The sequence below is a fragment of the Panicum virgatum genome, chromosome 6N (assembly GCF_016808335.1).
Source record: "Panicum virgatum strain AP13 chromosome 6N, P.virgatum_v5, whole genome shotgun sequence".
Taxonomy (NCBI): domain Eukaryota; kingdom Viridiplantae; phylum Streptophyta; class Magnoliopsida; order Poales; family Poaceae; genus Panicum; species Panicum virgatum.
In genome coordinates this window covers 35,623,914-35,633,934 of record NC_053150.1, presented here as the reverse complement: position 1 = coordinate 35,633,934, position 10,021 = coordinate 35,623,914, and the positions used below count along the sequence as shown (strand labels likewise).

General features: G+C 47.6%; 1 protein-coding gene across 2 annotated transcripts; it reads right to left on the bottom strand.

Moving 5' to 3' along the window:
* Nucleotides 1-2,001: 2,001 nt before the first annotated feature.
* LOC120678470 (uncharacterized WD repeat-containing protein C2A9.03-like) lies at nucleotides 2,002-9,122 on the bottom strand. Of its 2 annotated transcripts, none has more exons than XM_039959666.1 (10): nucleotides 8,943-9,110; nucleotides 8,613-8,800; nucleotides 8,307-8,474; nucleotides 5,055-5,141; nucleotides 3,581-3,715; nucleotides 3,379-3,483; nucleotides 3,192-3,283; nucleotides 3,005-3,110; nucleotides 2,838-2,924; nucleotides 2,002-2,752 (listed from the first exon to the last, which is right to left on the bottom strand). In XM_039959666.1, exons 2-10 carry the CDS (start codon nucleotides 8,751-8,753, stop codon nucleotides 2,339-2,341), a joined length of 1,335 nt encoding a protein of 444 aa, XP_039815600.1. In that variant the 5' UTR covers nucleotides 8,754-8,800; nucleotides 8,943-9,110; the 3' UTR covers nucleotides 2,002-2,338. The 2 variants fall into 2 exon arrangements, with proteins under 2 accessions (XP_039815600.1, XP_039815601.1); XM_039959667.1 differs by having other exon boundaries at nucleotides 2,032-2,752; nucleotides 8,613-8,866; nucleotides 8,943-9,122.
* Between the last annotated feature and the right edge of the window lie 899 nt (nucleotides 9,123-10,021).

Sequence of the window (10,021 nt, the reverse complement as noted above, 5' to 3'; positions counted from 1 at the left end):
TTTAATGTTTCATGCATGTGTTTGAAGATTCGATGTGACGAGTATAGAGTACTGTAGGAAAAATTTTTAGAACTAAACAGGACCTTATTCCCTTGCATGGGGAAACAAATGTGACTGTGTGTGCACTGCTCCCCCATATGTTCGTCGTTCCCTCTCGGCCTGATGCGGAGCCTTCGCGGGTGGAGCGTTGCCGGGAAGCTACATGTGGTTTGATTGATTGTGTAGTGGTATAGCCAGGACCCCAGCATGGACCAGGCAGCATGGATCTCCATGTACAATGAATCGAAGACCATGCGTGCATGGGTATGTATGTATGTATGTATCCCACTCCCAAACTGATGGGCAACGGTGAACCAACTGTCCATCCCCGTTTCTCGTACCGCACGAAAGGAAACGTTGATGCACGTTTTCACATTGTTGTCCCTACAAGAAAAGAAAAATTCTTTACATGTGGGTTGCATTACATGTTCCTGCCACTCATGCCTACAAACTTTTTTACTTGATGACTTTTTTTAAAAAAAAAAGGTTTTTAGACTTCTACATGCCTTTTTGCCTGAAGAAATGGATCGGAGTGTGCAGCTTGAGTTGCTAGCTGCTACGTGTACCTCGGCTGTATTCAAGAAGTGCCTGGTCGCGGAGCTCAGGCCTCCTCCAAAGGCTGCCTCTTAGCCGGTTCATAGAATTTATTAGTCGATGAACAGTGTCAAAAGTGAAGATCTATCTTTTATTCAAGAGATATAGGCGCTCTTTGGAAGGGCTTCGCGGGAGCGGCTCCAGCTCCTTGCTATAGTGTTTCAGCACTGTGCAGAACTGTGTTGCACTGTAGTACGGAACCCAAACGATACAGCTCCACGCTACAGGCAACTGTGGGAGCGAAGGAGCTGGTGAAGCTGGGAAAACATGGCTCCTCCGGCTTCATGCTACAAGAATTTACAGTACTGCTGCAATAGGTGGAGCCGTCGGAGGTGAAGCCATCCTAAACGGGGCCATAGTCTCGTATGCGAACTTCGAGATTATTATAAGAAGATAAAATGTGAGGTCATTCATATTACAAGCTAGTATATGATAAGAGCAAGATCATTAGAAAGATTATCTCTTAAAGTAGAGGCCTAAAACGGCGGCTTCCTTCCGGCTGCGGTTCCGGCCGGACAAGTATTCCGATCAAACACCACCGGGTTACCAGCTAGGGCCTAGAGCTACCTGCCGCACCTTGGTTCCTCCTGGAAAGATTAGTTGGGCGGTTGGGAATCTTGGCCGAGGACTTCAAACTCCGCGGCCGCGGCTGGCCATGTGACGCGAGCAACTGCCGCCCGCCGCCGCCTTGGCTCTCCAGCTACGGGAGATGCATGCACATGCCAATGCCCCTGTCTGTCTCCTCTCTGGCTCTCTGCTGCTCCCGAGCGCAACGTACTCCTCCGTTCAACAGTTCATTTCTGTTTTGAAGGCCGCATCTGGTGAAGCTCGCATCGCATGCACGAACCACATTAATCTAGTGCCAAGATTCGCGCATCTCTAGGCAGGTGCATGAACCAACCAACCGCAGCGGGGAGCTGGGGGTTCCATGAGGGAAAATTTATGGGGTTCGAGGTCTCGGATTCTCTGTTGTCTCCGGCCGCTCTCTGGCCCTTCGTCTGCTACGACGCCAATCTTTTATTTGGCGTCGGGTTTGTCGTTGATCGATCAGAACCGTGCTGGGAAAACTAGTTTACGTTGGTTAAGCAGCGGGTTCATGCACATGCGCCCACAGATGCCCTACGCCCGCCGAGATGCGAGATTCCTTGTTACGGTACGGTGATAGTTTAGGGATGGACAGCCAGGAATGGTGTGCCGTTCCTGCAGAAATTGTTGCCGCCTGCTCGGCGCATTACCTTCTTACTCAATTGAAAAAAAAAAGTCTTCTTGATCGCAAGGAGGGGACTTCGCAGTCTTGCAGAGCTCCCAACTTGAACATGGAAAAAAAAAGGAAAATAGACTACACTTCGCATGTGCCACCAAGTTAAATTCGGACTGTGAATGCGGAGATGATCAAGCTCCAAATAGAACTATATGTACATTGATTCAGTAGTGTAACAACAAAGAGAGGCTATACATTATGCTACCGCCATCAGTTCCCTGGGGACGAACGGCAAACCCAGATTGCTACCAAGAAACAAAAACCCCCAGAATTTTATACACTTCCAGATGAGAAGCCCCGCCCGGTGCTGCAGCTAAAAAAATTAAAAGCAGCAAACGCTTCCATGAAATCTTCCTCTACAGGACATGCACCTCTCGCAGCGTGCGTCATGACAACAGCATCCACCAGCTGCGAGACCAAAGTATGCTCAACGAGTGGTCGGTATCACCACAAGGCGTTCAAGTAATGATGTTGGTGCCTCTTGGTGAACTCGATCAGGCCACCATACGTCTGGTCCGCGAGGCCAACATAGAAGGCCTCGGTGTCCGGGCTGAACGACAAACCACCAATCTCGCCGAACAGGTCAATCTCGTGAGATTTGCCATAGTCCGCATACGAGTCATATATGTGGACGAAATCCACAGGCTCTGCAGTCGCAAGGAACCTCCCATCTGAAGAGAACTTGACACAGCGTATCGAGCCCATCCTTCCGCCAAGCACAGCTACCGAATGCGATAGGTTTCTTATGTCCCACAGCCTGCATGTGGTGTCTTGACTCCCAGTGGCCACGATATTGCCGTCAGGATGCCAGGCAGATGCAAATGAGTAATCCAAGTGGCCCCTAAGAGAACCAATTGCCTAAAGGAATGTAGCTTCAATGTTAGAATCACCAGATACTGATAACCTGCAAATTTAGTTGGCGACAGATACACATGAAACGTACCTTGCCACACTTGGGATCCACTACCAAGCCATCCTCATGATCTCCAAGGACAGCAAAGAGTTTACCATTCGGGCTCACAGAAACACTCTGTTGGAGAAGGAAAAATTAGCAGACACAGACACAGAGGATAAAACTTACAGGGCATAAACAAGCAAGGGCCAACTTACATTCACGGACCAAGGGAAGCCATAATGCTTGAGGAGGTCAAAATACTCGGTGTCGAAAATCCTGATGGAGCAGTCATTGTTAGCAGCCACCAACCTTCTAGATCCGCTGAAATATCATTTTTGCACACAAATTGTTAGCCCAAGTCTACAAGAACCAGATACCGACTCAGAATGCATCAAATCTTACCAGGGATCCTGATATATCTCTAAAGAGTTAGTGATAGCATTTTCATCATCTGTAACTCTCGTGCTGAAAACAACTCCATCATCATCCAGACGCTAATAGAAAACACAAAAGAATACATCACATGTCATGCCATGAGTTACTAGACCATAGACGGCAAAGTAGGAGAATTTTTGTGCAGTAGAAATACCTTGCATATAACCTCACCCTGGAAGCCACCAACTACCAATAAATTACTATCCACAGCCATTGTTGTGACCTGAACCATTGCAACTGACTGTGAACCATGCCCTCTCTGTGCAGCAACAAAAAAAAAAGTACCTTAGATCAAACCAAAGAAGGAATGAACCTACTCAGAAATATTAAAGGTCCGAACATGTTAAAAGTTAAACCTGTTTCGGAACGATGCAATCATCGGCATTAATCAGCTCAGTGCTTAACTGGTCCAGTGAGGACCAATGTGTCACTGATTGGTCATGCATTGTATAAACATCATGCTTGGTTGTTGCCCATACCAAGTTCCTCAGCTGTAAAACAACACATCAATCAAATAATTATTAACAGGTAATATGTGGACTTGATCTTTGAACTTTCTGTGCACATATATTGAATAGCATACAGTTCTTCCCTTCGGCAATCAATAAACATGCCGAAGGAAAGAATCTCCTCACCGAAGGAACAGTTCGGCAAAACTTAAATACCCTTTATGCGCAAGTGTAGTAGATGGACTGGCTAAGAATTAGTAAACACCATATAGAGAGCAAAAGTCTTGTAACAATCAAATATATTATTCCCGTAAGATGCTTTATCCTTGCATGCAAAGAGGCAGTTTCTTGGTTATAGTATGATGGAAACAGTTTATTAAGAGCAAGGGGCAAGTGCATGCAAGTTCCTGGTTTTCGATAAGAACTTGAACTATTAATATCTCATCGATAATAGAAGCTTCTCAGGTCTCAAACAGATTTCATAAAAAGGACAGATCTAAGAAAACCTTGTCTGCATGCTCCTAATTAACGCAAGGATTACCTGTAATGAATTTTGTGGTATGGTTTTAGCAAAAGCAAGAAAAATTCTCCAACAGAACAAGTTCAACAAATTAATTCTCTTTTAATGTACTCTCAGTCTCTCACTAATTCGGTCATAACCCAAAATATTAGGGTCTATGGAAAAATTATTGCAAGTAATATCATCTTTGTTAATTGAGGTTGGCAGTTTTAAATCTAGTTTCATGATAGCTATTTTACTTGAACTCCACAATTCTCTTCGATTTCTACCTATGTCATTCTAAAATGACGAAAGACAATATCCTTCTAGAGAGTTTGTTTTTCACTACAGATGCAAAATGCGATATGGTACAAAAAATCGTGGCCATTGGCCAATATGGTAATACCGTTATATGTACTAAAAAAATCGTGCAACAGCTAATGATACAAGACCTGCAAATTTGGTAGCATCAGATCTGCAAAGAGCAATTTGGTAGACAAACTTTTTTTCTTCTTGGTCAGTACGTGAAGAAGAACCGGAACAACTTATTTACTTGCTTAGAGACCTAATCGTTCAATCCGTGTATAACCTTAACAATATTAGAGTATTTCTGTGTTGTGTTTGCTTTTGAGGAATGGATTTGGGCCTATAATCAATTCAACACCTTCTCTGGTTTCCAGATCACCAAAAATAAAAATGATGAACTGAGGTCAAGCCAGAAACATAAGGCTCCTGGGACACTTAACCACAGGATAACCTCCTGATGGACCAAGTTTCCGAGGAAAAATATTTTCTCAAACCAAAGAGATACTTAAACAACATTCTTGATGATAATTTTGCTCGAAATGTTGTATTGTAATGCTGAACAGAGGAAAATCAGACCTGAAAATGTACAATAGATGGCCGAGCATGCCTTGTGTTGTAGTGGAAATCATAGTAAGGGCTATCCTTCTCCACTTGTTTGCACTCCTGGAAATCATAAACGAAAACAACTTGTGAGGAGCTCGACAAGTTACAATCAATAATAAAGGCTGGATAGAGTTGCAAAATTGAATGCCAGTGAGATAGTATACATAAGTTTCAGGTTAAATTATGAAACTAGAATGTTTTTTTTTTAAAGCTATACAGCAGGGGAAGCCCCCACTGCAGTAGGGTATATAAATATAAAAAAAGACAAACTGTACAGAGGACCATAGTCCAGAGAGCGCCAAAGCAACTAGAATATTAATTCAATCTCCATGTGACTGCTAGCAGTTAATTAACCACAAGATCAAGGTAAACAGTATAGTAAGATAATAATCAGGAGTCAGTGTACGTGTTTCCACCCAATAATCCAGGGTAAGCTGTGTCTTAGTCTCTACCACCAAACCAATTTTTATTTACTATTATGAACAGTATGCAAAAACCAGAAGTCCTAGTAACTCAAAATGCAAACTTCAACACCAAGCTTGGGCAGCATGTATAATTGTGATGAAAAGGACAGCAAAGAAACAAGAGAACAAGGACTTTCAAAAACAAAGTTACAATAGCCTGATCAGCTGTCATGTTATCATGAGAAATTCCTATGCTCGATTCTTCTCCATAGCCCAAACAAATGACAGACTGGCAGTGCTCCTAGTAGATTCACAATGTTCACAACAAGAAAATTGGGATTACTGTCCTTGACATATATGCAAAATAGTATATTCAACTTAAATGTCTAACACATTATTATGACATAAAATAGATGGTGAATGGTGCTGCAGTGAAGATCCAATTCTTCTAGTTACTACTCCTTTCCTCATCATGATATTGTGCACGATTACATGAATGTCAAAAAGGGGTTAGTACTCCCTTCCCCCTTTTGTGCATTCACAGAGACCATACTAGTAAGTAAAAGAAATTAATAGCTACTCGAGGTTGGCAAGCCAACTGGATAATGCTTTGGAGTGAAGTGTAACTGATAGTCTTCATTCTTCAACATTGGATTTACATTTTTGGGTCGTCACATATTCCCCACCAAACAGGTTCACACTATCTCAACCCACAGATTTTGGATCATCGTTTTTACAGCAGTAAGGCGAGTCATGGCGACCCACCCCCTTCCAGACGCCTAGGCGAGTATGGTGTGTGGCGAGGCGACGCCATACACATACCATAACCTTCCATAGGACAGCACAAACATACACTGATGTATACCTTTTTGCTGCAAAATCCATCTCTTATGCAGCAAGGTTCAGACAGACAAGCACATATTCAGACTAATTAGGTAACCACAAGGGCATATACTAGCAGAAAGGAGCACAACTATGAGCTATCTATTCCTGCGTAGCACTACAAATAGCAGAGAGGAGCAGAGCATGAGTACTAAGAAGCAGAGCAGAGCATGAGTACTAAGAAGCAGAGCAGAGGAAGAGGGGGAGGAAAAGAAGAGCAGCAGAGGAAGGAGAGGGGAAAACACAAACATGAATCAGTGGCAGAGCTGCAGAGGTGAGTCGTGGGAGTGCATATCTGCAGGCGGAGGAAGGAGAGGAAGCAGAGGGGACCCACGTGAGGAGGTGGAGCAGAGGAAAACAGCCACGATTTGCAGGCGGTAGCTCCAATCGGCGGACGGGTGGAACTCAGATTGTAGGCTGTGTATGCATGGAGTAGCAGCAGAGGTGAGTCGTGGAAGCGGGAGTGGCTGGTGGAGGGGCCGCGCGCCGGATTCAAGCTCCCGCCGCCGGATTCCAGCTACCCCCTGCCGGATTTCAAGTCCCGCCAGCACCCTCCTCTCTTCCCCCCTCTCCTCTGTTCCCACCTCTCTGAATTGGTGCTGCAGGGGCTTGCGGCGTGCCCACGAGGGGTATACCGCAATTTCCTGCGCTCGCGCCTTGCCCCTATCCCTTCCTGCGTGCGCCTTGCCCCTATCCCTTCCTGCGCACGCCTTGCCCCTATCCCTTCCCGTGTGCGCGCCTTTTCCCCCACGGCGCCAGCGCATTTTTTCCCGCGAGCGCGCACCTTTCGCATGTGTGGTGTCCATCTGACGCCATGGCGACGCCTTCCTTCACGAGGCGACGCTATACACCAGAAGGGCGTGGCAGGCTGGACGCCCCGATTCAAAAATCGCCTGGACGACAAGGCGATGCCATAAAAACCATGTTTTGGATCATGACATATGCCCCACCAAACCACCATCATATATGAAAAGCATAATACCCATACTCATCGATGAGCTGCATGAGCACATGCACCCAACCAAACCTACCTAATCTAAAGTTCATCCATGCCTTCTGCTGCCAACCAAAAATAAAATCCTGAAACTGCAAGAGAACATTCAGGCATCGCGAAGCATGACAAGCAATGAATGTTAGTGTTTTTATATGATTTGAGACATGAGATTAGCAGCTTATTTAGTGTCATGTTGTGGTGGTTAGCATGTTTTCATGAACTTTTTGTTAACCTAAATAGCGCACATTTCAGAGAAATAACAAAGCACATTCTGCATAACTACTGGGCAAATATTCTTATTCTGGAAACATCCACAGCAAGCAATCACAAAGTCACAGATATACCATCTGACATCGTGTCATATTCCTAATTTGGTGATCTTTCTATAGTCTTTTGTACTCAACTATGAACGTGTGTTCTATCCCATGTAGCAAAGCAGCGCATGCAAGGGGCCGCAATGTCATATCTATCTCATATTCTCCACATACGGAAATGGACGTCACTTTTACACTTCTCGATGTGCCTCAATGTGGTGTTAAATGTCATGTTGAGAAGAGAATTAGTTAATGAAAAATATACTACTATCAATTAAATGCAATTCAAAGGTTAGATGTTGATACAAATTAGCGTGCATCATGTGTTTAATTCATAATTTCAGCTTGTGAATTACATGAAAGGACAACACAAGTGTGGTATAGGAGAACCTTGATGCCCCCCTACAACTTAAAATGTTTGCAGTGTAAAACCAAACAGAGTCGAAAGAACCGCACACTATATAACCTTGTCGCTAACATGATGTTCGTGCACGCTATATCTGTACCACTGCGCCATGTTTGTGTTATGTATCAGCGAATTCAGCATTCTACCATTTGCATTGAAATCCACTGTAATTTTAGTCAGGCATTGATCTGGAAAGTACAAAACAGATAAGTGCTTAGTTAGTACCTGCAAAGCATCCTCCCGGGCGTAACTTAGGTTCTGGTAATTCCTGTAGTTCTTCATCTTCATCTCCCGGTACTGATCCCTCCCGAAGAGCATTTTCTCCCACGGGATCCCCTGCATGTCCTTCCCGGCAGCGACGTCCGCGGCGGACACATCCGGCAGCATGTTCTCCTGCCAGAAAAACAAAACAAAAGGATAGCAAAATAAAATCAAAATCCCCCCCAGCAAAAACAACGAAACCGCGATCCCCCAAAATTCGGACCGCACGCGCAAGCAACCGATTCGAGAGCGTGACGGCGCGCGACGTACGTGGTCGTAGTTGACGAGGCTGGCGAAGAGCTCGTTCTGGTTGGCGTCGCCGAAGGCGTGGTTCTCCCCCTGGTCCTCCATGAGCTCCTGGATGCTCTGGAGGATGAACTCGAGGTTGTCCTCCAGCTCGAACTCGTCCATCCCCTCCGCCTCCTCGCCCCGACCAACCCGGTCCGAATCGCACCACCCTGCGGGACGGAAACCGCCCGGCGTGAGCGCGGATTCCGCCTCTCGCCCCGCGAAGGGAAAAAAACCTGAGGAAAGCGCGCGGAATCGGGAGGTGAAAGGCGGAGACCGAGCGAATCTGGCCCGAATTCCTCGAGAACTCACCTCGATCGAGCGGGATCCAGGGGCGGGTTGAGGCGGGAGGGTGAATGCCCCCGGGGGAATTGGGGAATTGCGTTTTCTTTTCTTTTCTTTTTCTGGTGGGGGCGGGCCGCGCGCTGGAGAGAGCGCAGATGCGGCGGCAGGTGAGGCGAGGCGAGGCGACGCGGGGAAGCAGAGGGGAAGGGGGGCCACAACAAGGCGGAGGCGGAGCCAATCAACGCCTGGGCTGGAGCGCGTGACGGGTCTTGTATGCGGGGACGGGGTGGATGGGAACGAGCCGCCGACCGGCCGGGGCGTGGGGGCTGGGCCCCACGCGCCAGTGGCTGGTGGGGGATTGTCGCGCGGGGCGGCGCCGTACGGGGTAAGGATCCGATCCGGTGCGCCGCGCCGCGCGGCGGTTCGACGTCGCTGGGTCGGGCGGGGCGGGGCGGGCCGGTGCGAGACGAGACGAGACGGCCGGCCACGCGGGAAGGCGACCGGTCGACGGGTCACCGGGGGGCCTATCGCTGGTGACTAGACCTGCGCATGGGTCATCCGACCCGAACAACCCGACCCAACCCGCCCGAAAAAAACCCGACCCGACCCGACCCGAGCTACGTGGCGGGTGGGCGCGGGCCGTATTTTTTGACCCGCAACAATCAACGGGCCGGGCACGGGCCGTGATTTTTGACCCAAAACCCGACCCAACCCGAAAAACCCGACCCAACCCGAAAAAAACCCGACCCGACACGCCCGCGCTGGGTGCACGGGCCAACCCGACCCGACCCGGTGATAGGTACGGGTCGGGCGCGGGCCGTCCTATGCGACCCGTGACCCGACCTTGACCCGACCCGAACCCGACCCGACCCGACGTTTGCCCAGGTCTACTGGTGACACGGCTAAGGATGCCTGGTTTTGGAAAGCGGCAGGTGAAGAAGCGGAGGGGGCTTGCGGTGGAACGGGACCTCGTGAGGCGGTTATCCGAGTTCACATGCGCCCGTTTGATCGGTGTGACCTCCACGAATTTGTAGAGGGGCAGACAAATCAGCTACTCATATAAGATCAAGGTTTATGGTTTTCGCCGACTGCCGGCCAAGGTTTGA

Excerpts from the sequence above, each read along its gene's own strand:
- LOC120678470 (XM_039959667.1), bottom strand. The coding sequence starts at position 8,753 with ATGGACGAGTTCGAGCTGGAGGACAACCTCGAGTTCATCCTCCAGAGC. Across the intron at positions 3,484-3,580 it reads ATTGCATCGTTCCGAAACAG|AGAGGGCATGGTTCACAGTC; the intron begins GTTTAACTTTTA and ends GTTGCTGCACAG. Across the intron at positions 3,111-3,191 it reads GAGATATATCAGGATCCCTG|CGGATCTAGAAGGTTGGTGG; the intron begins GTAAGATTTGAT and ends ATGATATTTCAG.